General features: G+C 39.7%; 1 protein-coding gene and 1 non-coding gene across 3 annotated transcripts in view; both read right to left on the bottom strand.

The window, feature by feature from the left end:
• ZFR (zinc finger RNA binding protein) overlaps positions 1-14,936 on the bottom strand; it is a 68,152-nt gene extending 53,216 nt beyond the window's left edge. For both annotated transcript variants that reach the window (XR_013541573.1, XM_020807101.3), the window contains exons 1-2: positions 14,735-14,936; positions 14,454-14,538 (exon numbers count right to left, since the gene is read on the bottom strand). Coding sequence is in view for 1 of the 2 variants with exons in the window: in XM_020807101.3 (XP_020662760.1) it covers positions 14,454-14,538; positions 14,735-14,771 (122 nt within the window). In the remaining variant the exon portion in view is untranslated. The remainder of the gene's footprint in view (positions 1-14,453; positions 14,539-14,734) is intronic.
• LOC140705271 (small nucleolar RNA SNORA66) lies at positions 1,278-1,414 on the bottom strand. The gene has a single exon (XR_012084699.1). It is a non-coding gene; the product is annotated as a small nucleolar RNA SNORA66 (small nucleolar RNA).
• Positions 14,937-27,382: the final 12,446 nt, after the last annotated feature.

Below are 27,382 nucleotides of genomic sequence, written 5' to 3'. Positions count from 1 at the left end.
GTTGATGTTTTTGCGATCGCAAAACGATGTTCCCTATGGGGGAATTTCACTTTGCGATGATCGGTTCCCTGCTTCGGGAACCGATCATTGCAAAGCGATGATTTTTAAACAGCTGATTGGCGGTTTCAAAATGGCCGCCGGGTAAACAAAATGGCTGCCCACTGTGTTTTCACACGGATTCCTCGCTGCACAGGCAGCAAAAATGGCCGCGCTATGGAGGATCTTCGCTGGACGGTGAGTTTCAAGCCCCTAGGAACGCATTAATCTGGTTCTAATGCGTTTCTATGGGCTTTTAAAAATCGCATTACGACGTTTTCATTCTACAGCGATTTCACTGGAATGAATTAATGTTGTAATGTGAGGCACTACTGTATGGGAGTTCTTTTGAAATGCTGCCTATGTTGCATTTAAGATTTTAAAAAAAGAGGGAGGAGCACAGACCGGTACCTACACAAAAACTCTAACCACCACCCACAGCAAAAAAGAGGCATAATCAAAACACTGGTAGACTGTGCAAATCGGAACTGTGAAGTTCAGTTTCTCAGCACTGAACTCAATCATCTGAATTGGGCCCTACAGGCAAAATGGCTACTCCAAAAATGAAATCACAAGAGCCATTAAACCAAGAAAACACCAAACTGAAGAAGAAAATAGCCACCCACAAATAAAGTATTTCTGCCATACATCAAAGGGGTCACGGACCACATGGGGAAAATACTGGACAACACCAGCAATCATTACATCAGACTGCACAGGGAAGCCACTGAAATCCACAAGCACCAGCAGAACTTCAACAAAAAAGAGGAAAGTTTGAAACTCAACAAAACTTGGCTCCCAGTTCTCAAAAATACAGTGTGCAAAAGGTCAACGAACTCTACCCAGCCACAAGGACCGGGGATCACTACACATAAAAGACCAGCTAATGACACCCATCAACCACAGTGACAGATAATCTCTCCTTATCACAACACACCCACAACAAGACACACTAATCACCCATCTACAGAAAAAGACAAAAGCCCACCTCACAGCCATAAATACTCCACTCCCAAGCCAACTGCACCAGAGCACAGAGTGCTGTCCTCTGAGGATGCCGGCCACAGAAATTGGTGAAACGTTACGAAGAATAACCTTCAGAACACGACCAAAGAGCCCGAAAAACCCACAACAACCATGTTTGTATTTTGCTCAAGAAAATGAGACAATATTAGTACATTAAACAAATCAATGGAGCATCACTTTACGACCAAATGAAGTGTTCATTTCAGAAAAATGTCTTTTGTTATGGCACAGAATGAAAACCTTTAGTACAATTATTTCTAAGGTCACTATGTTTCTGTTACCATATTCACTCTAGCAAACCTGTTCCCCTTGCTTCTGCCACATCATGCAGAGCTAGTGATCGAGTTTGCAAAATTTCACATATTGTGGGCCTTGAACATTTGTACCTGGGACTGAAGGAACCATATCACTTTGCTGTAGAACGAAATTGTCGTCAAGCGAAAGTAAAAAACCCATTGAAATGCATTGAAAACCGGTTCAATGCGTTCCAATGGGCGAAATACCTCAGCGTCCAGCGAAGATCCTCCATAGGGCGGCCATTTTCTGGTGCCTGTAATGTGAGGAGTCCGTCCTAAGCACAGCGGGGAGCCATTTTGAACAGCGGGCGGTCATTTTGAAACCCAACAATCAGCTGTTTTCTGATCATCGCCAAGCGAAAAATCGGTTCCCGAAGCAGGGAACTGATCATCATGAAACGAAAAAAACCCATTCAATCATCGTTTTGCGATCGCTATATCACATAGTGAAGCGATTTCATCATTAAACTGGGTAATTGTTAAACGGGGCACCACTGTATATGAATTTTAAGAACATTATTTAAAAACTCAGATTTTAAATCTGCTGATTCCCCAAAAGCCCTTCCGAAGAAGTTAGTTTTCAGCTACCAGCAAAAGAAAGGGAGGGAAGGGGCCAACTGCACCTCCCTGGGAATTTTCTTCATGCACCCTAAAGAACAACTAAGGGTTATTTATTTATTTATTAGATTTTTTTAGCTGCACCATTACCAATGGTCTCTGAGCGGCATACAATAATATTAAAACTTTAAAAACATTAAAACCATTAAAAACAGGCAATATTATAATAGCCTATATTAAAAACAGTCATTAAAACATTAATAAATCTTACTGCTCATGTGGCCAACTAAAGAATACTATTTAATTAAAATGCTGGCTAAGCAGAAAGGTCTTTGCCTGGTGTCAAAAAGTCAAGTGTTGGTGCCAGGCAGAGCTCTATAGGGAGGCCAGTGTAAATTTTTCAGAACCGGCGTGATATGAGTCCGCATAGCGGCACCACTTACCAGCCACGCAGCCCAGTTCTGTGCCAGTTGAGGTCAATGGACCATCTTCAAAGGCTGCCCCAAATATAGCACATTGCAGTAGTGCAGTCTGGTTGTTACCAATATATGTGTGACTGTTGCCAGGCTCCGCTCATCCAGGTAAGGGTGAAGTTGATATATTCTCTGCAGCTGTAAGAAGGCACTTCTTACAGCTGTGGAGATAGAACACAAATCTCCAAATATATAACGCAGTATAGACTAGGCATCCCTCAGTCTCGAGAGACTATGGTAACATGCTCTGAATGTAGGAATTGGAATAGCGTCTAGTGTGGCTCAGAAGGCCAATTCGACAGTGACAATCCCTTCCATATTGAAGACAATCTGTCCTGTCCAGCTCCCTGATTTTGCTGGTTTCGTGACTGCCTCTTTGCCTCGGCCTGCTGGAGAAGGGTCTCTTCAAATTGGGAGAGGTTGTGATGCAACACCTGCCTCCAGGCTGAACACTCAGATGTCAAGGTTTCCCATTTGTTGAGGTCCATTCCTAAGGCCTTCAGATCCTGCTTGCAGATATCATCAGCTATTCTTACGACATGCTCAAGCCAACTTAGACATCACTGTTTCAGTAATGTATACATGCTAACAATTCCAGCTAATTCTAAGACTACTTTATTTGGAACTTTGTCCTGCCAGGTGATACCAAAAAATGCATCAGAGACAACACATATGGAATGTGTTCAGCTTCCTCTCCTGCCATTACACAATATAACCACATATATATAATATAACCCAAAATGCAGTGGAGCCTAAAGAAATTTTCAATGAGGTGAAAGTGGTCTACATTTGCAACTTGATGTCCTAAAGAACACTCACTAACAATCCCGAGTAATATTTAAAGTACTATACACTGAAAGAACAAAATGGCTGAAATCCTCTTGTGCAACTAAGACCGTACAGGTAGGATATCATCATCACCTGTAGACCAGGTTACTAACTGTAGATAAAATAAAATAAAAAGCTTCCCCCCTTTCAGGTCCCAAGGCTCCCTCAAGCTCCTTTTTATCCTGCAAAGCCTTTGGGAAGCTAGTGACAGTGGACGGCGGCCTTTAATAGCGAAAAAAATTGCTACCAAGTTGCTAGTGCCAGTCATGCCAATGACAATACTTTGCTATTAAAGGCCTCCCTCTCCTGTTCCTAGGTTCCCAAAAGCTTCCTCAGAGCAAACAAGAGCCCTAGGGAGCCTTGGAACCTTGAAGAAGGCAATGGAAGCTTTCAATTAATTTAAATTACATATCCTGGTCATGGATGATGACGTCATCCAGTTTACATGGCATAAATGACATCAATAGGATACTGGCTTTAGAAAATCTAGAAAACCTAAGCAACAGCCACCATGTTGAAGACGTTGAAACAGCTGATGACTATGGAAAATGATAGTAGTGTCAATTCAATTTCACTACTGTATAATCATGACTGTGTTATCTACACCCACCTGGGAGGACATTTCTATAATGAAATGATAAATCAGACTGGTGGCAGAACTGTATTTTTGGTGCCCTGAAGCCTGAACTATTATAGGGGGCCCTTCACAACCAGCAATGAGGTCGTGGTAACCACTGTTATATTCTTCAGTTTAAAAAAAATGTAGATGAAAGTTGCTTCTGGGGCCCCTCCAGGATAAGGGGCCCTGAAGCATAAGCTTCATTAGTTCCATAATAGATCTGCCCCTGAATCAGAGAAACCTGTATCAACTGTAGAAAAAAGGCAAGAAGATTGTTTCCCTCTCATCTATGACAAAGTAAATGAAGAAACATAATGATTGATAATGCTAAATGGCTCTTTTACTGCATTATTTACATAGTTAAAAATAACGAGAAAGTATTGTTAACTGCCTATGAATTAGCACACAAGCTAATATCACTTGTTGATGACAAATCAATGAGAGAAAAGGTACAAACCATCTCTGACACCTATAGCAAGAATGACACACATATTGTTGCCTGGGTGACACAATTTATGCATTGCACTATCCTGGATGGTCTCAACCTACAATGTCCAAAGACACAAGTCAAATAAATAATTATACTATAACACTATATAAGGTCTGCTCCTACCTAGATAAGAAGATTATTACAACAAAGTGTTCAGAGCATTCAGCAACTTCAGTATATACAGCCGTGTATAAGACAGCAGCTGGGCAAAACCTGAATGAGAAGAACTTCTGACTGTATAAAGAAGTACAGCTGGCCAGCCATAATCAAAATTCAACATTATAACACCTTCTGCAATTATGGTGGCTGTTGCACAGCAATATATTTTCAATTTTCTCTGGACAGCACTGATACAGTCTTAACCTGTCATGTATTCATTGGAGCTAGTAACTGGATTGTGGTAGACTGAAACTCCTTCCACAAGTACAGGCTACAGTTGCCCCAAATGTCACTTCTTTACTGCTGAGAATAGATAGAAGAGAAGTTCCCCTGTTCGGTCCTAGTTTTGCATGAGGGCTAGCCATGGCTACACTGATTAAAAGGAGACAGATGACATTAATTTTCAAAAATCCTTCTCTGATTAATATCCTAAGAATGGCATTATTCATGAAAACTTCACAACATTCCTCACAGAAAGCTGCAAATTTATGATTTTGAAGAGAAGTGCATGTTCCATGGTTCATACCATCAACTTAGAGCAGTGTATTAAGAAAGTAATTTATTATTTCACAGCATTTAATTATTTGTACAAGGTAAATGTACTCATGCAAACTGCAAAACTAGTACTAGTAAGGTGTTAGCATTCAATCATATTTCCAAACACACAGCTAAACTATTTGGAAGGGGAAAAACACCTTTGACATAGTTTTCAATGCATAGGTAAAGGTAACGGTTAACCTTGACTATTTTTGTCCAGTCGTGTTCGACTCTAGGGGGCGGTGCTCACCCCCGTTTCCAAGCCATAGAGCCAGCGTTTTGTCCGAAGACAATCTTCCATGGTCACATGGCCAGTGCAACTTAGACACGGAACACTGTTATCTTCCCACCAAGGTGGTCCCTATTTATCTACTCGCATTTGCATGCTTTCGAACCACTAGGTTGGTGGGAGCTGGGACAAGGGAGGGTGCCCACTCCGTCATGTGGATTTGATCTTACAGCTGAATATCTACAGACCTTACAGCACAGAGGCTTCTGCCGTTTAACTTGCAGCGCCACCACGTCCCTTTTCAATGCATAAGAGTTCATCAATTTTCGTTTTTCTTTTTGGTTGCAGACATTTTACAATTGGTTTCCAAACATGCTGTGGTCATATGGCAATCTCACTTGAGGCTATTTTCTGCTCTCATCATAATTAGTGAATTGAAGACTTGGTGAAGGTTAGGAATGGAATGTTTGACAGAATGTTTGATAACAGATAACAAAATCAAAGACTTCAGAGATACAGAATATATACAGAATATTACATATTCTATACTCATAAAATATTTTTCATATTCACAAAATTTCTTCCATTGTTCAAAGATGATAGCTGTTGTCTAGATGAGACTGGGATATTAAAAATTTTGAGCAGCTGCAAATGTAGCTGCCGTTCTAAATTTACTAAATGCAGCATTTTAGCTTTTTAAAGAAGTGGGTAGTCCAAAATCTCAGTATATATGCATAGAACTGAGTTATACTTTACTTAGTAACAATCATATTTAGCCTCAGCTATCCTGATTTTACCACTATCTACTGCTGGAATGTATGCTCCAACCTTTCCATAATCAGAATTCAGCCCTCAGGCCATAAAGTTCCTCATCCCAGCACTAATCTTTTGTTTGCTAATGACACTCAGGTTAATTTAGCTATTGTCACTCAAGTGAAAAGCCAGGCAAGAACATTCAGGCAACATACACTGGCATGCTTCCTCATTATAAACAACTAATAGAATTACCAATCTGTCACCAATTATTATTACATGCAAACTACCCGTTTCAGCGGAAACACTCTGCATGTGCACTTATCTGCTCCTTGCCTACACTTATTTAAATATACCAAGAAATATGCAAATATTTAATATGAACAAGCAACTGCTTTCTAAATAAAATGCTGTTTCAATTCTTAAAACCCTACACACGCAACCATTTCAATTTCCATGTGACTTACCATCTGTGAAGCAAAAACAGTAAGAGCATTGTACTTAAAATGTTAATTTGAACTAAGAAAAATGCTGGATTTTTTAATGTACAGCAATTTTCAAGATAAAGGTTCATCTCTGTGAAATACCAGTTTTCAATGAATTATAAAATAGTGAAGTTGGAGACTATCAAGTCCAACCCCTCTCCATGGTCAAGATTTTAATCCAGTGCAATTTGTAATTAAAGTAACACTAATTTGTGAACTTGTCACTCTATTTGTCATTGCTAAGATAATGACATTCTGATCTTGATAAAAATGCAGAGGGTCTGGGTTTTTTTAAGGCTGCTGCCAGACAAGAACTTGACTACAGTTGATTCCTTAAGAAGAGAAATGACCATGCTCCTGATTACATATTCACAGATACTTTCTTTCCCTGTGGACAGTTCCGGATAACTTTCTTCAAATCTTATTTCCAAAGGTAGCAATTTCTTACAACATTAAAAGCCTTTCAACGTAAGTTTCATTTGCATTGACTCTTCATAAAGTAATGGGAAAAAATGGAAGTTTGTTTAATATTGAACACTGAACTATTAGTTTAAGTGAACACTCATTTGCGGGAAATTGAATTCAAATTACAAATACAAGAGCAAGCAATACATTTATAGAGCACTAAAAAGATCATCATACAATCTATAAACTTTTGGGGATGAGGGACATCCGGTTCATCAGGAACGTACCAGTATGAAGAACTTAAAGTGAAATCCATCTTGCCAACTTTTGGACTTTAAGTTCTTCACACTGCTACATTGTCCTTATCCATGAAAGCTCATAGATTGTATGATTTTTTTAAAGCGGTATATAAAGGTAGTGTCTACTCTTGCATTTATATTTAGAATTCAAAATAAATGGGTGCAGTATATAATGGCCAGAATCCTACTTTGAAATGGCACATGTATAAGGGAAATTATATAAAAAATTTTATCCACAATTTTTGGGCTGTTTTCTGCTTGGATGCATGACCTGACTGCATGAGCAGAGTGTGTCCAAGCATGCAACAGTGAGCTGGAAAAATTATGCACATTAGTTATGCTATTTAGGTTTACATTGTGCAAACTCAATAGGATTATGGCAATGAAACAATTCAAAGCACTTAATATTCATATCAGGTTCTTTGGCACATTAAGGATTTTTTGTTGTTTGTTTTTAAGGTAAAGGATTCTTTCTTCATTTTGCACAACAGATTAAACACAGCTACCCCTTTCAAAACATATATATCAGATTGTTCATGATTAACACAATTAACATCTAATTGTAAGTTTTCTCAAATAAAATATGGTCTGATTACTAACAATATGTACAATACACAATTTGTAATATGACACATATTCTATTTGAATTTAAAATTATTATTTCACTGAATCATGGAAGATGTTATGGAAACATCCTATACAATTTGTTGTTTTGTTGTTAAATATTATTTCAAGATATATCTCTTCTATATTGTGCACTGTCTTCCTTTCTTCTTGAGGCAAGATTTGAAGCAAGGGCAGTAAGAAATTATTTTCCTCTTTTGCTTGTTCAAAAAGACCACCCTTAGCTCATCAAAATCTGTCAAAATATAAATGACAAATCTGTTCACAATCACCAGTAAAAAAGATAAATAGCACACTTCATGAAGTCTTAGCTATCTATCTACTCATATCCTGTGATCATGTGCAAGTTAATAAGGCTAAATACTGCATTTGAAAAATTCAGGATTTTCAATACGTGCACTGAATAAGAGTAACTTCTATTTAACATTCACACAGAGGGAGCTATAAACACCATCTAGAGTACAGTAAAAGGGAACAACACTGCCAAAAATAAAAATACAAACACTTCCCTATATAGCAGCCTGAATTATTTATGGGAATAGGAGATATTGGGCCTCCAGACAGTCAGGTCTAAGCCCCATAATACCTTTCTATCAGCTACACTAGCTAGGATTTCTGGGATATAAAGGCAAACACATCTGGAGTAGAGGCCAAAAATCCCTCACCAGAATTACAAACTGTGAGCATGTTGGTTATTATGATAACACAGCACATCCATCAACAGCTCATATAAAAGCCACCACTGTCACAGTGTTGAAAGTGTTATCCCCCAGTTCCTGAAACAGGTATGATGATATACATAGTGGCTTATCAATGCTAGATACTAGCTTATCTAGTATTTTCAGATCAATTTTCTTTTATAGAATTATTACTGAGCTAGCTTTCCACAGTTATCTTTAGGCCTTCTTTAAATAAAAGACCCAAAACACAAAATATCTTTTTCATGCAATTAGTGTTCTTTTAGTTATTGTTGAGAGAGCGTCTCTAGAACAGGAATGATTTATTTTCCAAAAAACTTATGTTTTTTTTAGGAACTCTTCAGTACTCCTTTCATTCTTTGTCTGGATAGCTCAAAGGTTGGGAGTTTGATTCCCCACTATGTCTCCCTGACAGGGGCTGGATCTGATGATCCATAGGGATCTATAGGGTCCTTTCCAGCTTTGCAGTTCTAAGATTATAATGACGATTAACTCATCTCAGATTTTTTTCATTCAACAGTGTCACAGGGGCTATCAACAGCCAGTCAATTGGGGTGGGGCATGCAGGAAATTTCAATCTGTAAAACTGCCTGGAACTCAGTAAGGAATGCTCTTTGATCTAGTCATTCTTTGTAGGTTGGATTACTGTGTGCTATACCCTAGCATCCTTCACCTTGGACTGTCACTCTCCTGTTGTACCTTAAGAGTCATTCCCTTTTGCTATTTGGGGATTGCTGCTTCTTTTCCTTCCTTCATTGCATTATTTTTGCTGCTCCCCAGCAGTTCCACATGCCATCATACTTCCTTGAGATCATATTTTGGATTCCCTCCCAAAATTTCCTAGATTCAAAGAAGACATGCAAAGGCATAAAATGGTAGAGGGGACAGAAATCTCCACATATTCTAGTTCTTTTGGCTTGTGGGGAGGCTCTGATTGCTTTTTTCCCCTTTATTTGCTCATTTCCTTTACTTGGTTTTTGGGAACAGTCTCTGTGAGTGACTTTTTTACTTTATTTTCTTTTTTCCACCTGGGGAGTTCCTTTCCCCAACTTACTGATTTTTAAAAGTGTTTATTTTACTGTGTATTTATTCCATATTGCAGTTGTTTTATTGGGAATTGTTTTGTTTCCTTTGGGGGGCAGGTGGGTGGACTTTGTGACTGTGCCATTGTGCTGTGTGGGTAGTGGTTGTTGTTAGTTCAGCACAACTTGGGGTATCTCTAATTTCTTGTTCATGGTGTTGTATTCTTGTTAGTACTTTGGTAAGTAGGCTTCTGTGTGCCAGGTGGCCAGTGCTGCTGGCCATTTTTCTATTGTTTTGCCTAGGTCGAGATTTATTTTGGCACTAAACTCATATTATTATTAGATAAGGTCTACACGAATATTGCAAATGGATACAGGATATTACAATTGCCACACTTGGGCCAGTCTGACCATATGTCCCTGTTTTTAGCTCCGGAGTATATTCCTCTGAGAAAACAGTCAGGGCCAGTAGTCAAGACAGTGAAAAGCTGGCCGGAGGGAGCAATGGAGCAGTTAAAGGACTGTTTTGAACAAACAAATTGGGAAATTTTTGACCATCCTGATCTGGAAGAACATACAGCTGCAGTGTTAGGGTATATGGCACACTGTATTGACACGGTCACAGTGGATAAACGTATCCGGGTTTATCCCAATCAAAAACCTTGGATGACCGGGAAGGTTAGACGCCTGTTGTATGCTAGAAATAAGGCTTTTAAGTCTGGGGATGATCTAGACTACAGTGCAGCAAGAACGAATTTGAGGAGAGGCATTAAGCAAGCTAAGGCCGAATACAAGAGGAGAATTGAAGACTGCTTTCTCAGCAATAACATGAGGCAAGTTTGGCAGGGGGTTCAACAACTAACAAACTACAAAGCAAAAAAGGTTTCCTCAGGCGGAGGTGTGGAGGTGGCTGAGGAGTTGAACAACTTTTTTGCTCGATTTGAGATCGATCAAACTGAAACTGTTCGTTTGCCATCATTTACTCAGCAGAGTCCCCCCTTCATTGTGAATGAGCAGGATGTGAGACAGACTATGAAAGTGGTTAACTCCAGAAAAGCAGCTGGACCTGACTTAATTCCTGGTCGGGTGGTAAAAGACTGTGCTGATCAGGTAGCCGGGATATGGACTGTAATTTTTAATAGATCCCTGACACTATGCACAGTTCCCGTCTGTCTCAAGGCTTCCGTCATCGTTCCACTGCCTAAAACGTTGCCTACAAACAGTCCGAATGACTACAGGCCGGTGGCACTAACTTCAATCTTAATGAAGTGCTTTGAGCAGTTAGTTCGGAAATATATTATCTCCTGCCTTCCTCATCCCTTTGATGGGCTTCAGTTTGCTTATAAAGAAAATAGATCAACCGAGGATGCGATCAATACTGTGCTTTATATGGCTTTATCCCACTTGGAAACACAAGGGAATTATGTAAGAATGCTGTTCGCGGACTTTAGCTCTGCTTTTAACACCATTATACCCCACAGATTAATAGACAAACTTAAAGATCTTGATTTTCCAGATTCTATCTGTCTGTGGATTTTGGATTTTTTAACAAATCGTCCACAAAGGGTTAAACTGAATGACTACATCTCTACTGACAAGATACTCAGCACTGGCACTCCACAAGGCTGTGTCCTTAGTCCACTACTGTTCTCCATTTATTCATCGGATTGCACCAATAACCATCCCAGTAATAGGATTATCAAATTTGCAGACGATACTACACTAGTAGGACTTATCTCTGGGGATGATGAGTCTGCGTATCGGGACGAGGTATTACAGCTATCCCGCTGGTGCAAAAAAAACAATCTTTTATTTAACATCCAAAAAACCAAGGAATTCATAGTGGACTATAGGAAAAAAAGAGCAGACATTCAGCCACTGTATATAGATGGAGTTTGTGTGGAACAGGTGGTTGAATGTAAGTTTCTTGGGACTATCATAACAAATGACCTGACTTGGAGTGCAAACACCGCTGCGTTAATCAGGAAGGCACAACAACGGTTGTATTTTCTAAGGATTCTTAGAAAGCAACAATTGACTGAGAGTTTGTTAATCACCTTCTATCGGAGTTCGATTGAGAGCATATTATCCTACTGTCTCTGTGTATGGTTCACGAGCTGCACAGTGGCAGAGAAAAAGGCAATTCAAAGGGTGATTAAGACGGCCCAAAACATCATTGGCTGTTCACTCCCCTCTTTGGAAGAATTGTATAAGAACAGATGTAAGAGGAAGATATCTAACATACTGAAAGACTCCTCTCATCCGGGATATCAGCTCTTTAAACTATTACCATCAGGAAGGAGATTCAGGGTATTGAAAGCAAGGACAAGCAGATTCAAGAACAGTTTTTACCCAAGTGCAGTATTGAGTTTAAATGTGGGGCCATAGGTTTTTGGTGGATTTTAATTGCTGAGAGAAAACGGGGTATCTATATTTGGATGATGAAAGTTGTGTATATTTTAACTTTTTTTTGTAGTGTTGTCCAGTTTTACCTTGGGGAAGAGCACCTCATTTCGTTGCACCCACTTGTGAGCGCAATGACAAATAAATTTCTTATGTCTTATGTCTTATTATTCGGAACGTGATAGTATAAATTAGTGCTTGCATAGATCTGATTTTTTTTAAATTTAGCACTAGCTGATTTTGGAACAGACTGAGTTGCTGTAGCCTTGCTTCTTTTTGTTCATCTGCAGCAGTTTTTTAGAGTTCTTTATGGATTTTGGAGAGTCAGAAAACACAAATAGGAACTCTGAAAAACCCTTTCCTTTACACGTAAAATGAAAGAATCAGTTCACAAAAAATACCAAATCAGAAGAGGCATCCCCCCCAAATAACCCAAAACTAAAGAAATATGAAAATTTCCACTGTGCACCTCCCTATTTTAGTTCCAAACCATGACTTACAATAAACTACCAGACCTTATTCACCATATACCAATACTTATATCATGCTAAATTAAGTTGTGAAGGCTGCAGTCCTTACTGGTGAAAATGCTCTAACTGAGGACTTGTTCAGACAGCAACATATACTGCTGTAAGTGAGCACAGTTGGTTGTAGAGAACCAGGATATGCTGATATTCGTTTTTATAGAGCACCAGAAATCATATGGTTTCAAAAAACAACTTTTGAAAAATAATTTCTTGAGGAAAGATTAAATGATCCAGAGTATTTGTCTCTTTAAAGCCAACAGACAAAATAATTAAAAGATTCCATCTGGGAGGGTCTGACTCCAAAATGAACTCAGCATAAGAAGTGTGACACTGCTAAGCTCCACTCTATTTAGCAAACATCTGTAAAAAAGTTTCCAGAAATTATTTTAAAAAACAAGGGAAAAGGCATAGATTTTAGAGGAATGAGCTTTGCATGATCTGGGAAAAATATGAAGAGATCAATGATTTTCTTATTACAAAAAATGATTCATGTTAAAAATAACTACATGGCCATAGCTTTAAAATATTGTTATGAAATAAAGATTATAAATCTTAATTCTATGAGAGACTATTACTGTTTTTTTAAAGTTTGAAAAATAGAATGCATTATTTCCTTAATTGGAGCCTCCATTTTACAGGCTTCAGTATAGATTGTTTATGCTGTCTTTTCACTGGCACCCCGTACTCAATCCAGTAAATATCTATATAAAATCTGCGATTCTCAAAATGGTTTTGCATCTCCAAACATACAGTATATCCAGCTTAAGAGCAGTATATCGAAACAAAATGTAACAGAGTAATCACACCCATTTTCCAGCTTTGGCTGAAGCTATTTCAGAGCCTTTTTCCTCCCAAGTTGCTATAAATGGAAATACTTTAAAGCCCAATTAAAATCTCCATGATTGCTTTTAAGCCTGAGCAATTCTGATTCCATTACAGTGCAAAACCCTTGCAACTGCCCATCTGCAAATCCTTGTAAACAAATGACATTCTTACATCTCTTTTCTGAAACTGCACACTCAGGGCAGGGAACTGAGTGGATCTGGATGTGATCTGAGAATTTTCAAAAAGTGTACACCTGCTTTCACAACAGATATTTTTCACAATCACCTTGCCCAGCAGTACACACTTTTAGATATTAGAAGTATCAACAAAGAGTGGATTATTAGAGGTGGAATCAATCTAAGCAAGGGGATTGTGAAAAAACAAAGAACAGGGATAGATGGTTGTTGTGGGTTTTTCGGGCTCTTTGACCGTGTTCTAAAGGTTGTTCTTCCTAACGTTTCGCCAGTCTCTGTGGCCAGCATCTTCAGAGGACAGCATTCTGTGGTATCATCTGCATATTGGAGGTTCTCTGCGCTGTCCTCTGAAGATGCCGGCCACAGAGACTGGCGAAACGTTAGGAAGAACAACCTTCAAAACACGGCCAAAGAGCCGGAAAAACCCACAACAACCATTAGATCCCCACGGTGAAAGCCTCTGTGAATACAATAGAGATAGATGTTACAAAAAGCAAAAGGGCACCTTACTAAACCAAGGTTTTCTGAGTAGTGATTTAAACTGTGACTAAGATCCATGTGATTTCACTAAAACGAACCCTGAAAGCCGCAATACCAGGCATCTTTAATCGGAAGCAAGCTCCACTCAACCCTACAGGGCTGACACGAGAGAGGTTGAGTCCTTAAGATTGGCTCCAAGGCATGAGCGGCCGAAGGAGGGAGGTGGGAGGCGAAGCGTGGAGGGCCCGATGCAAGCTCTTTGCTCAGGTCTCCAGGAGGCCCGGCGCTCGCGGGGCTCCGCCTTCTCACGGCCGCCCAGCCAGCGACGTCTGGACGCATAAACACAGATGCGTGCGCAAGGGCGGGGTAAAGGGGGGGGAGAGAGAGACGCTGCTTTTCTGCAAACCCTCCCGCAGAACCGCGCTAGCGAAGGATAAGCCGGTGGAAATTTCCACAACGTGGCACCCTCCGAAGAGCCCCTCTTTACCTATACTGGGCAGCAGCTCCGGTGTGGGTAAATCCGAAGTAGTTGCCGGTGGCCATTTTGGCATCTTCCCCCAGCCGGCTGGGCACTGCAGCAGCGCCATGGCGTGACGAGAAAAGCGAGAGAGGAGAGAAAAGAAAAACAAAAAAAAAAGAGGGGGGGACCCAGTCAGAACCAACACCTGAGGCAAGATGTCGCCCCTCTTTCCCCTCAGCTTCCCTCCTCTCTCTCTCCCTCGCCCCCCCCCCGCTTCCTTGACCAGCTCGGCAATGGTTGCTGCTTACCATAGGTGAAAGACACTACCGGGCATATGGGAATCATGGGTCCGGGCTGACAGAAATGGCGACGGTGGAAACACTTGGGGTCGTGCCTTCGTTGCCCTTCGCGGCCGCCGCTGCCGTTGCACGCGCGCTCCTGCTATCAGCCGCCTCTCCCTTTTCCCTCCCACACCGCCCACCGACAAGGTTCCAACGGCGAAATGAGAAGTCAGGCCGCGGTTTTGCGCAGGCGCTGCTTGGAGTTGGGGCGGGGGGGGGGAAGAGAGGAAGAGAGGGACGGGCCACTGGGAAATGTAGATCTTGGCGAGCGCGGCTTTCCCTCTGCAGGAGCGACTTGGGACGGCTGTCATCACGAGTCGGCTGAGTACGGCGTGCGACGGTTGCGCAGAGGCCGCCGGGAAATGTAGTTTTCCTCAAGCGCAGTGCTTTTCCTCCATGTTTTCTCCTATTCTTTTCTTTTTTTTTTGTCGCCGGGATGATGAACTGAGAAAAATATTGGGGTTTAGGGCTTACTGCGTTGCCCAACAACTTAACAGATAAAATATATCCAGCAAGGACAAATAAGGAAAAACGAAACAGGATTTTGTGCTGAAAGTCGCTTGTAAACGGCAAAGACCATAGATGGCTGGTCAAAACATTTCCACTCACTGCAGTGGCCAAAAAAAAAGGGGGGGGGCTTAGCAGAACCCACCCTAATTCTTTTCTCTAGCGCTACCAATTTATATGTGGGACAGGAAGCAACAGCTAGAATTGGAAATGGAACAACAGATTGGTTCAAAATTGGGAAAGAAGTAAGACAAGGCTGTATATTGTATCCCTGCTTATTTACAGTAACTTAGATGCAGAATACATCATGCGAAAGGTTGGACTGGAGGAATCCCAAACGGGAATTAATTGCGGGAAGAAATATCAAGAACCTCTGATATGTAGATAATCCCACTCTGATGGCAGCAAGTGAGGAGGAATTCAAGAACCTCTTAAGGAGGGTGAAAGAGGAGAGCGCCAAGAATGGTCTGAAGCTCAACATCAAAAAAACTAAGATCATGGTCACTGGTCCCATCACCTCCTGGCAAATAGAAGGGGAAGATATGGAGGCAGTGACAGGTTTTACTTTCTGGGGCTCCATAATCACTGCAGATGGTGACAGCAGCCATGAAATTAAAAGACGCCTGCTTCTTGGGAGGAAAGCCATGACAAACCTAGACAGCATCTTAAAAAGAAGGGGACGACAGAGGGTGAGATGGTTGGACAGTGTCATTGAAGCTACCAACATGAATTTGACCTAACTCCAGGAGGCAGTGGAAGACAAGTAGGGCCTGGTGTGCTCTGGTCCATGGGGTCGTGAAGAGTCAGACACAACTTAACAACTAAACAACAAAAAATCTCTATTATAATAAACAGTACACCAAAGGTGAAATGATTTATCATTGTCTCCTTTTTTTACATCACAGGCACTTGACATTTTAACGGGTGTGTAAACTCTTTATATCCACTGTAGAGGTAGGAATTCAACAGGCCCACTTTATTTCTCTGCAACATGACAATATTATAATAATGTTAGAACAGCAGAGATTGAAGGGATTCTATGGATCATCAAGTCCAGCCCCTGTGGAGGAGGCACAGTGGGGATTTGAACTGCCAAAGATGCCTAACCACTGAGCTATCCAGCAGTTCTGAGGAAGATTATCATCCTGTTTTCTCCTCATGCAAAGGGAAAGGTGCACCTCTAGGGCTTTGTCTCTCATATAACTGTTAAAAGTTGGGGATGACAACAAATCTTTGATTGCCAGGTTAGGACACATACTTCCATTCAGCAGCTGGACAAGACAGGCCAAACAGCATGCACAGTTCTGTCCTAAAATTACTAAATTATTGCCCCCACCACATTCTATTTATGATGTATTTAAAATATTTTAGCCCACCTTTCTTCTTAAAAAGGACCCAAGGCAGATTACATCATTGAAAGACAATATTTAAAAGCTGAAAACAGCAGTTATACAGGTAAAGAACCAAATGTCATACTAAAAATGGGGGAAAAAATCAACATGAAAAATAGATTGAATGCAAAATCAACACCGAAAACAGATTCAAGGGAAGAAGATGCAACACTCCATTTAAAATCCACTACCAGACAGTCAGTCACTAAGAGAAAGGCTGTCTGAAGAGAAAGGTCATCATCCGTTTGCGGAAGAAAAACAAAGATGGGGCCAGCCTGGCCTCCTGTGGGAAGGGAGTTCCAGAGTCTGTGTACAGTGACAGATAAGGCCCCTTCCTGTGTCCCCACCAAATATACTTGCCCCGTCCCTCTGTCAAATGATAGAGATGGCCCTGATAAATCAGTGGTGGAAAATGAAAATTGATTGATTGATTTAAAATATTTTTGCTCCACCTTTCTCCTTAAAAAGGGCCAAATAAAATATTTAAAGCCAAAACCAGTAAGTATACAAATACTGAAAAGGATCAAACAAATAGACTAAAAAGGGTAAACAAAAGCAGCACCAAAAACACTTTCAAAGCAGTAAGGCATAACAATCTGTTTGAAAAGCCCACTCAGGCAGGAAGGGAAAGCTTGCCTGAAGAGAAAGGGCTTCACCAGCTTGTGGAAGGACAGCAAAAAAGAGGCCAGCCTGGCCTCCCGTGGGAGGATTTTGAAAGTCTGCAAGAATTATTTTAAAATGCTTTTGAAATAAAATACTAACATGCTGTACAGCTTTCTAGAAAACGAACTGCAAGATCTTTATTTTGTTTGTCCTCATTATCAGGAGGTAATACAACCTGTTTAATTCTGCCCTTGCTATGTCTGAAATTATTTACGTGACTGTCTCTGTGATTGTTATCAAGAGCTTCAGATTTCTATTACGGGTATCCAATTTTAATCAAACAGAAGGTTTCAGTTTTAAATTTACTGTGAACTTTCTGCTTGAATTTTTAAAATGCAGAATATATATACTGTACATATAAAAGTAAAAATTTGTAATGTTAAGTATTTTGTAAGATCGTTCAGGAATAGAAAACTACTACATTATAGTGTTTGCATGCCAATACCTGTACTCGCTTTCTGACTAACGTAAGTAAAGCTGAGACACTTGAGAACTGTTTGTCTCTGCTACAGTACTCACAATGTGAACACTGTAACTCACCTGAGAGCCCTTATGAGAGGGTCAGAATTATAACTGCTTAAGCCAATTGATTTCCATGGGTTCATAGGTATCATATTTTTATACTGAATTCTAATGATGGTCGAAAAAACACTGGTCTAAAATGGTATATATGGTATTTGCTAAAATTGTACAGTACATACAAAATAAGTATTAAAGACGCACAATGAATCTACTTGGGTTTTAACATTTTGTTTCAACTTAAATAAAACATTTAAATTAATAAACCCATTTAAATGAAATTCACTACTAATGAAAGTTCCAGCGATTTTTGTTTTAGTAGGAACTAATATTGGATTTCATCTTGTATTAGCCATACTCAGATCTTGGAAGCTTAGTTCCAAAAAATTAACTACTGTAGTAGCATTCCAAGGGAGAAAATTAGTCACAGTCATAGCTAATTATGCTAATTGCTCAAAAGTAAATCTTTAGCATTTCTGTTTTTCAAAAGTAAATAAAACTTACTTTGATTGTTTTTTAGAAAATACCTTTGAAAGTTTTTCATTCAACAGTATAAGTCAGTATTACGACTGTTTAACTAGGCTACCCAGTCACGATAATGTAACTAAAAAAATTGTTACACCATAGAAGGAGAGAAATTATCCATCATTAAGTCTGAATCATTTGTAATTTCATCCTATTTATTTTGAAAAGTAATTCTTAGTAATAAGTTATATACGATAGATAACATAATTCTATTACACAATTGCATTACAATAATATTGTCTAGCAATTTAAACTAATCCGAGTGTTCTTTGGGCTTTTCCCAGGAATGCCTTTTCACATAATAATTGTGCCATTGTTATTACATTACTGTGAGAGACCAGATGTCCTTCTGAAAGTACATAAATTCAAATTTAGCTTTCAAACAATCATGCAGTTTCTCCCTACATGCCCATTAATGAGTCCATTGTGACAGTTAGTGTTCTGTACAAATGTCATCACCCACAGCTTTCGATTCAAGATTATCTGGGAGCTGGAGCTGGATGTGATCTCCTTGCACAAGGAGAACTGCATTGTCAACACTAATACATCCACATATTGTGGGGAGTCAGTGAATTCCCAGACACTCCATGATTTCCCACTGTAAGATGCTTCAACTTGAAAGTTGTACATCAAGAGTCCTTGATGTGCTCTTCTAACTGGCCACCAGAGCAACTCTATACAGTACCTTATCTTGTAGCATCTTGTTCCTTGGATTAATCTGCCTGTTTCAGTATGTGAGATAGCTCTTGGTTGTTGCTGGTAAGATGGGTAGCATAAGCTTTGAGGAGTAGCAGTGTAATACCCATGATGCCATGGATTCAAGTATGAGAATTCTGTTGGCATTTTATGAAGATTGTAAAACTGTATTTTATTGGTTATATTCTGTAACCAAATAATTCCTTTAGTAAATTAATAATGCACACCATAATTTTAGAACTTTGTCACTGTGCTATCCCAGCCTCTTCTTTGAGATCATTTGAGTACCTTATGCTCCTGTACTCCAGTTCCTTACTATAGTACTCTTGAAATGGAAATAAGAAATAACATTTGTGTAGATATCACTTGATAAGCCCATCTTCCAATCATTCTGTAAATTTCACCTAGTATGCTATTGATGCTAGATTGGGAAGAAGCCAGAAAAGGTAGTTCTGGGCTACGGTTCCCAGAATCCTGCAGCCAATAGCTATGCTGGGGGAATTCTGCTTTTTGCTACATCAGGCTGGCACTTTTGAAAGGGGGTTAGTGGGATAGCAGAGATTTGTCGTCGTTCAGTCGTGTCCGACTCTTCATGACCCCATGGACCAGAGCACGCCAGGCCCTCCTATCTTCCACTGCCTCCCGGAGTTGTGTCAAATTCATATTGGTTGCTTCGATGACACTGTCCAACCATCTCATTCTGTCGTCCCCTTCTCCTCTTGCCTTCACACTTTCCCAACATTAAGGTCTTTTCCAGGGAGTCCCCTCTTCTCATGAGATGGCCAAAGTATTGGAGCCTCAGCTTCAGGATCTGTCCTTCCATTGGGCACTCAGGTTTGATTTCCTTTAGAATTGATAGGTTTGTTCTCCTTGCAGTCCAGGGACTCTTAGCAGAGATTAGGTGCTCTTTATACCACATGGATTAGAATGTATTCTCCTTGCTTGCCACTTTCTAATCTTCTGTATGCCACAGAAAGGCTTGAACACTTTTTAAAATGGAAAACTGTTTGCCTCTTGTGTAAAATCTGTAGCTCTGGACAACTAGGAAAGTAGCCCACTGATAAGCCTATAATTAAAAAAAATTACACAAACTCCATAGTATAATGAGAAGGGATTCAAATTGTTGTAGTTTACAGCAAGTACTGTATTTTTCCATGTACAGTGGTGCCTTGCAAAACGAATTTAATTCGTTCTGTGGTTAATGTTGTCTTGCGAAAAATTCATCTTGCGAAACGCATTTTCCCATAGGAATGAAATCTAATTAATGCGTTCCTATGGGCAAAAAAAGTCAGAACAAAGTCACATTTGGTTTACAAAGGGTTTATTAAGTGCTCTTTGAAGCCATACATATTGTGCAGATGATTTCAAAAATTTCAATCAAAAATCTTTAACTTTTTAAACACCATAGAAAAACATTTAAAAATCAGCAAACATGAGGCAGGAACAAAAAAACGGAAAACATTCGTCTTGCGAAGCACGGCCATAGGAACATTTGTCTTGCAAGTCACCAACCCCATTGTCAAAACATTTGTCTTGTGAGTTTTTTGTCCTGCGAGGCATTTGTCTTGCGAGGCATCACTGTATAAGATCATTACACTAAAAATGGAGGGACATCTTATACACTGAAGTAAGCTGAGGAGAGAACAAAATTGCTCATGCCTTGCCTCTGTAAACAGGCTTCCTTCAATCACAAGCCTTATGGAACTGATGTCAGCTGATGCTGAACAAACCAACTGAACACATCTCGTTGGAGGTGGAGCCTGTAAGCTCAGATGCAACAGGGACTTGTAATGTCTGAGCATTCTGAGCTCAGAGGCTGAATACTCAAAGCTAAGTTAAGATTTATTAATTTTGGGTTAGAAAGGGGGTGTCTTATAAATGGAAAATATGTGTATAAATAGGAACACCAAGTTTTATTTATTTATTTATTTATTTATTTACAGTGGTGCCTCGCATAGCGAGGTTAATCCGTTCCGGGGCAGCGATTTCCATCGTTTAATGCGTTCCAAATAGGCCAAATACTCACCGTTCAGCGAAGCTTCAGGATGGCCGGCAGCCATTTTTGCGCCCTCGCCTCGCTTAACGAGGGCGCGAAAACGCTGCGCGCGGCCATTTTGGGCCATTTCCCGGCTTCCGGCGGCCATTTTGGCCGCCGAACAGCTGATCGGCGGGGTTCGTTTTGCGAAGATCGGTAAGCGAAACGCTTACCGGTCTTCGCAAAGCGAATTTTTCCCCATTAAAAAAACGTTGAGCGATCGCATTAGCGATCCAAAAAAACGGATCGCTATGCGATTTCATCGTTATACGGTGCGCTCGTTAAGCGAGGCACCACTGTATTTGGCTTTTACCCCACCCATCTAGAGTCAAACAAATCTACTTTGGGCGGCTTACAGTCCGAGCAATATAAAACAAGAATTAGAACAGACAATATCCAAACAAACAAAAAAAGTAAGAAAAGTCCAAGATGGGAAAACACAGGGAACTAAGTGATGGACGGGGGGGGGGGGGGGAAGCCTGCCTGAAGAACCAAGTCTTTAGCTTCTTCTTAAAAACTCACAGCGAGGGTGCCAGGTGAATCTCGGGGGACAGGCCTGTCCTCCAAAGTAAAGGTTCTACTGCACAGATCAGTGCAGTGTTTAAAAATTATGAGTTCTGAAGTTCACCCTTCAGCTTGCAGCTCGGGTACTTATGGGGTGACCTTATGAGTTTCAACTTCCATCTGCAGTACAGTCCTTGCCTGTTGTATTCAGTTTGTGTAAAGATTTCAGAAACTATGTAATGCTGGTAACACTTCAGAAGAGTGCTGGAGAAATGTGAAGAAGTATCCAGTCACTTTGTTGCCTTGTGAGCTACCCTTTATTATTATTATTATTATTATTATTATTATTATTATTATTATTATTATTATTATTATTATTATTATTATTATTATTATTATTATTATTATTATTATTAGTATTAGTATTAGTATTAGTAGTAGTAGTAGTAGTAGTATTATTATTAGTAGTATTATTATTAGTAGTATTATTATTAGTAGTATTATTAGTATTAGTATTAGTATTAGTATTAGTAGTATTAGTAGTATCATTATTATTATTATTATTATTATTATTATTATTATTATTATTATTATTATTATTATTATTATTATTATTATTATTATTATTATTATTATTATTAGTATTAGTATTAGTATTAGTAGTAGTAGTAGTAGTAGTAGTTTTATTATTTATTATTTTATGATGGTGCTGTCTTTGTGTTCGTGCCCCTTTGTTTTCCTTGTATAAGAAAATGTTTCCAGCTGTAACACTTGAGTGGTAAGCGTTAAGAAAGGTAAAGATGGTTATAAAGATGCTACGAGAGGAGGGCGGGTAGAACAAAATTGGAGACATTATTGCTGGATATAAGAAGTCTTCCTAATGTGTAGGCAGAGGATGTTTGGAAGATATTTTTGATGGATTAAGGAAAGGTCACTACACCTAGGAATTAAAGCAAAGAGTGAGTAATAGAGAAGGTACAGCTTCCTAAAATCTAATTTGCAAACTTGTTTTCAAGCCAAAACATAAAGGGCATGTATGAGTTACTGTTTCAAAGGAATTATGACACATCAGTTGAACTAAAGTCTGTATTAAAAGTTATAGTGCTGATAGCTATGGCTGTGTTGTTTTAGACATTTGCATTGGTAGAAATCTTGGGGATCCTTTTGGATATATAAGAGATATTGATTCCATATGCTTTTATAGGTATCTTTATTGAGATTCCAAACCCAGGAAGAAAAAATCCTGATACTCTAAAGTCTTGGTCAAATAAATGCATTACCTATCATTCCAAACTCTTACATAGTTACACTTAATCATATTTTTATGACTTGCAGAGTCATAAATAAGAGGAGACCGGCTTGATGCTGCGACAAGACAGCAGGAGGAGGACGGAGCTCTGTCCCCTGGGCTGAATTCTGACCTGTTTGGGACACCCCAGGGTATCAAAACCACTCAGAAGAGTTGGTGAACTGGGGGGAAAGTCTGTTGATAACGGGGGGGATGGCGGTCATCCCCGTTTGATCCAGGAAACTCCCCAATCAGCGAACGGGCAGAAACAAGTAGCTAGGAAGCTTGCTTGCAAGTCGTCGGCAGCTGGCAATAAGAGAAGCAACAATCAGCTATTCAACATCAGTGTTATTATCAGGTGAGATATATGTTTACAACTAATTGTTTATGATTCCCCTGGAGAAGACAATTCCTATATATGTACAGAAAAAAGAATCTTCTATCAATCTCATCACTCATAGAGTGGCAGAAAATCTGGAGAGAGGGATAGTTGATGCAAAGAAAATAATTTAAAGATTAATGGGACATTAACTATTCATTTAAATACATTTAAAATATATTTTAAGAATATTATAATTTGGAGTTATAAATCTTAAGAAATTTTCTCGTAAGCTATTACTAGTTAAGTCTGGAGTTATCTTATATTTTGGCTACCTGAAGTCTTTTGGCATAATGCCCAGAACAGTGACCTTGGGCACTCTACTGCTGTTTAAAGCGTGGAAACCTGTTTTTTATTTCCTTTTGATTTTTTCACGCCTGGCTGGAACATAGACAAATTAACCCTAAAGTGGATCTTTTTAAACTGTACTTTGGGAATCAGGATATTGGGCCAAAGTGAACTTTTTGGAACCACCTCCAGGGACTTGGAATTTCAGTTTTGGCTGATGCATAATTGCGGGAACGAGGCTACCAGGCCATGGATACAAACACTGAATTGGACTGTGATACTTTGGGGTTTTGAACCTCAGTTCAGGCCTATTTGGCCAAAGTAGATCCTCTGAAGCTGCCCCGGGAGCTGGAAGTGTTTGTGTTTGACTAGCTGGCATAAACCTGTGGGAATAAGGCCATCAGGCCACGGATACAACCATTGCATTGTACTTTGGTACTTTGGGGGTTTACATTTTGGTTCAGGTCTATTTAGCCAAAGCGGATTCTTTGAATTGACTCTGGAGACTTGGAATATCTGTTTGGCTAGCATCAATTTATCAGGGCTCAATTAGGCCACAGATACACTCATCGAACTGGACTGTGAGACTTGGGGGTTTCGAATCTTGGCTTAAGATCTTGGACACCTGGAACAGAATGGCACAACAAGGACAATTTTGGGATGAAACAAAATCTACCCTTCACACAATACTAGAAATAGTGAAATCCCACTACCAAGAGGCAAAATTATTCAATGAACATCTGAAGAATTAGACAAGAGACAGGGAACAAGAGACAAGGAATAACGAAGAAGGAAATGAGTGTGTGCCAGATGATGTATGCCAATCAAAAGAGGAGCTGGAGGAAATTAATGGGGAAAACCTAAGAGAAACAACTTCAATCTTGGATCTGAGGAGAGTATTAAGGGAAGACGAGGGGAGAAAATCAGCAAAATTAATTTTAAAAAGCCTGGAAGAGCTACAGTATTGAAGATAGACCAAGTGCATAAAGATCTAGTGGAGATAAATCAGATGCACAAAATAGTTTCAGAGGGCATGAAAGATGGCAGAATGCTTAGAGAGACAGAAACAAAAAGTGAAAAAAGAGAAATAAGAGAGGGAATTACTTAGAAAGATGAAAAAGGGAGAAATAGGAAGGGGGCCCTTAATGTTGAAAAGCATGTATATATCTAACTTCGGGAATTGTAAAGGAGCATATCCTTTATATTAAAAAGGAGAATTAAATTGAAATAAGGGAGCTCTAACCAGGGTAAAAATGTAATATGGTGGGTTTTCTTTTTAGGTAAATTAAACTAGATATAAGGTTGGGGCATGGATCTGGAACTACTTTTATTAAGAATGTTATTAGAAGATCTTGAGAATATTGTACACTATGAAAGTAATATTATGACAGTAGCCAATATTATATACTAAAATACGTACATGAATGGTTTGAATTTTGAAAGATGTCTGGAATTTCGGGGGGCAACTGGGAAGACACTGAGATGTAAAAAACAAATAATTGATAATTTTAAGCAAATCACGTAACATGATGTTTGACAAATCAAATGTAGATAGAGTGAAAAAATAATAAAATGTATTTAAAAAATAAGAGATAAGAGATAAGGTCCTCTTGGTTTTTTAAAAATTGTATTCTCAGACTCTTCTATCAAATGCATTTAATTTGTCAGATGATTGCTAGACTTATAAACTCAGTTGCCAACTTAGTCTCCAAATTCTAGACAAGAAAGCCATTCCAACATCCAGTCACATTTTGTTATCAGCACTAATTTACCAGCTGCTGTTCTTTCTAATATAAGCATTCCCCGCACAGATCAGGGTCAGGCTGGAGAGCATCTCCCTATGTGTCATGTGATCACCAGGAAAGAGATTGTATCTACAAGCAAGCCAAATTGCAATCTATTTCCCCCACATGACCACATGCAGAGTCATGCAGCACTGTGGCTAGATTAAGAGACTTGCAGAAATGAGAGCACTTGATGCACTAGCAAATGTACTCCTGACCACCGTTCAAAAATGAACAAATTTGAGTCAAAGGGAATATTACCATATCCAATAAGACTGAATTTCTATTCCATGGCCTGCCTTGGAACCAGCAAACAACACTACATTAAAATTCCAGTTGTTAACCTAAATGCAAACCCCAGAATTGTGAATGATTTCTCCGAGCATGGGGTACAAGATAGGACCTTGAGGAACACTATAACCTCGTAAGTGTTTCAGCACCACATTGTTCAGTCACCCCTCTAAGCATCATAATCACAGCAAAAGAACACTTCCAAGTTTTATCTCAGACAGCTGCTTCAGAAATATACCATGGCTGGTATTAATAGAAATTTCCAAGTCATCCACAACAATCAGCATCAACAAACTCCCCCTTCCCATTACGAATCATCCATCAAGAAATGCAAAATATCTATTTCATAATTAGGCCTTAAGTCAGAATGAAATGATTTAGATATATCTACATCATACTGCCCCAATCCCAAAGAAGGGCAGTGCCAAAGAATGCTCCAACTACCGTACAATTGCACTCATTTCACACGCTAGCAAGGTTATGCTCAAAATCATACAAGGTAGGCTTCAGCAGTATGTGGACCAAAAAGTCCCAGAAGTACAAGCTGGATTTCGAAGGGGCAGAGGAACTAGAGACCAAATTGCAAACATGCGCTGGATTATAGAGAAAGCCAGAGCATTCCAGAAAAACATCTACTTCTGCTTCATGGACTACACAAAAGCCTTTGACTGTGTGGACCACAGCAAACTATGGCAAGTCCTCAAAGAAATGGGAGTGCCTGACCACCTTATCTATCTACTGACAAACCTATACGTGGGACAGGAAGCAACATTTAGAATTGGATATGGAACAACTGGTTGGTTCAAATTGGGAAAGGAGTACGACAAGGCTGTATATTATCCCCCAGCTTATTCAAATTATATGCAGAATACATCATGCGGAAGGCTGGACTGGAGGAATCCCAAGCCATAATTAAGATTGCCGGAAGAAATATCAACAACCTCCGATATGCAGATGATACCACTCTGATAGCAGAAAGTGAGGAAGAATTAAAGAACCTTGTAATGAGGGTGAAAGAGGAGAGTGCAAAAAAAGGTCTAAAACTCAACATCAAAAAAACCAAGATCATGGCCACTGGTCCCATCACCTCCTGGCAAATAGAAGGGGAAGATATGGAGGCAGTGACAGATTTTACTTTCTTGTGCTCCATGATCACTGCAGATGGAGACAGCAGCAACAAAATTAAAAGACGCCTGCATCTTGGGAGGAAAGCGATGACAAACCTTGACAGCATCTTAAAAAGCAGAGACATCACCTTGCCTACAAAAGTCCGAATAGTCAAAGCTATGGTTTTTCTTGTAGTGATGTATGGAAGTGAGAGCTGGACCATAAAGAAAGCTGACCACCGAAGAATTGATGCCTTTGAACTGTGGTGCTGGAGGAGGCTCTTGAGAGTCCCCTGGACTGCAAGGAGAACAAACCTATCCATTCTGAAGGAAATCAACCCTGAGTGCTCACTGGAAGGACAGATCCTGAAGCTGAGGCTCCAGTACTTTGGCCATCTCATGAGAAGAGAAGACTCCTTGGAAAAGACCTTGATGTTAGGAAAGTGTGAAGGCAAGAGGAGAAGGGGACGACCGAGGATGAGATGGTTGGACAGTGTCTTCAAAGCAACCAGCATGAATTTGACACAACTACGGGAGGCAGTGGAAGACAAGAGGGCCTGGCGTGCTCTGGTCCATGGGGTCACGAAGAGTCAGACACGACTAAATGACAATGACATCATACTGCAATTTTTAGTCTGT

Source organism: Pogona vitticeps, chromosome 2 (genome assembly GCF_051106095.1).
Source record: "Pogona vitticeps strain Pit_001003342236 chromosome 2, PviZW2.1, whole genome shotgun sequence".
NCBI classification, from domain to species: Eukaryota; Metazoa; Chordata; class Lepidosauria; order Squamata; family Agamidae; genus Pogona; species Pogona vitticeps.
This window is presented reverse-complemented; position numbering and strand designations above follow the sequence as displayed.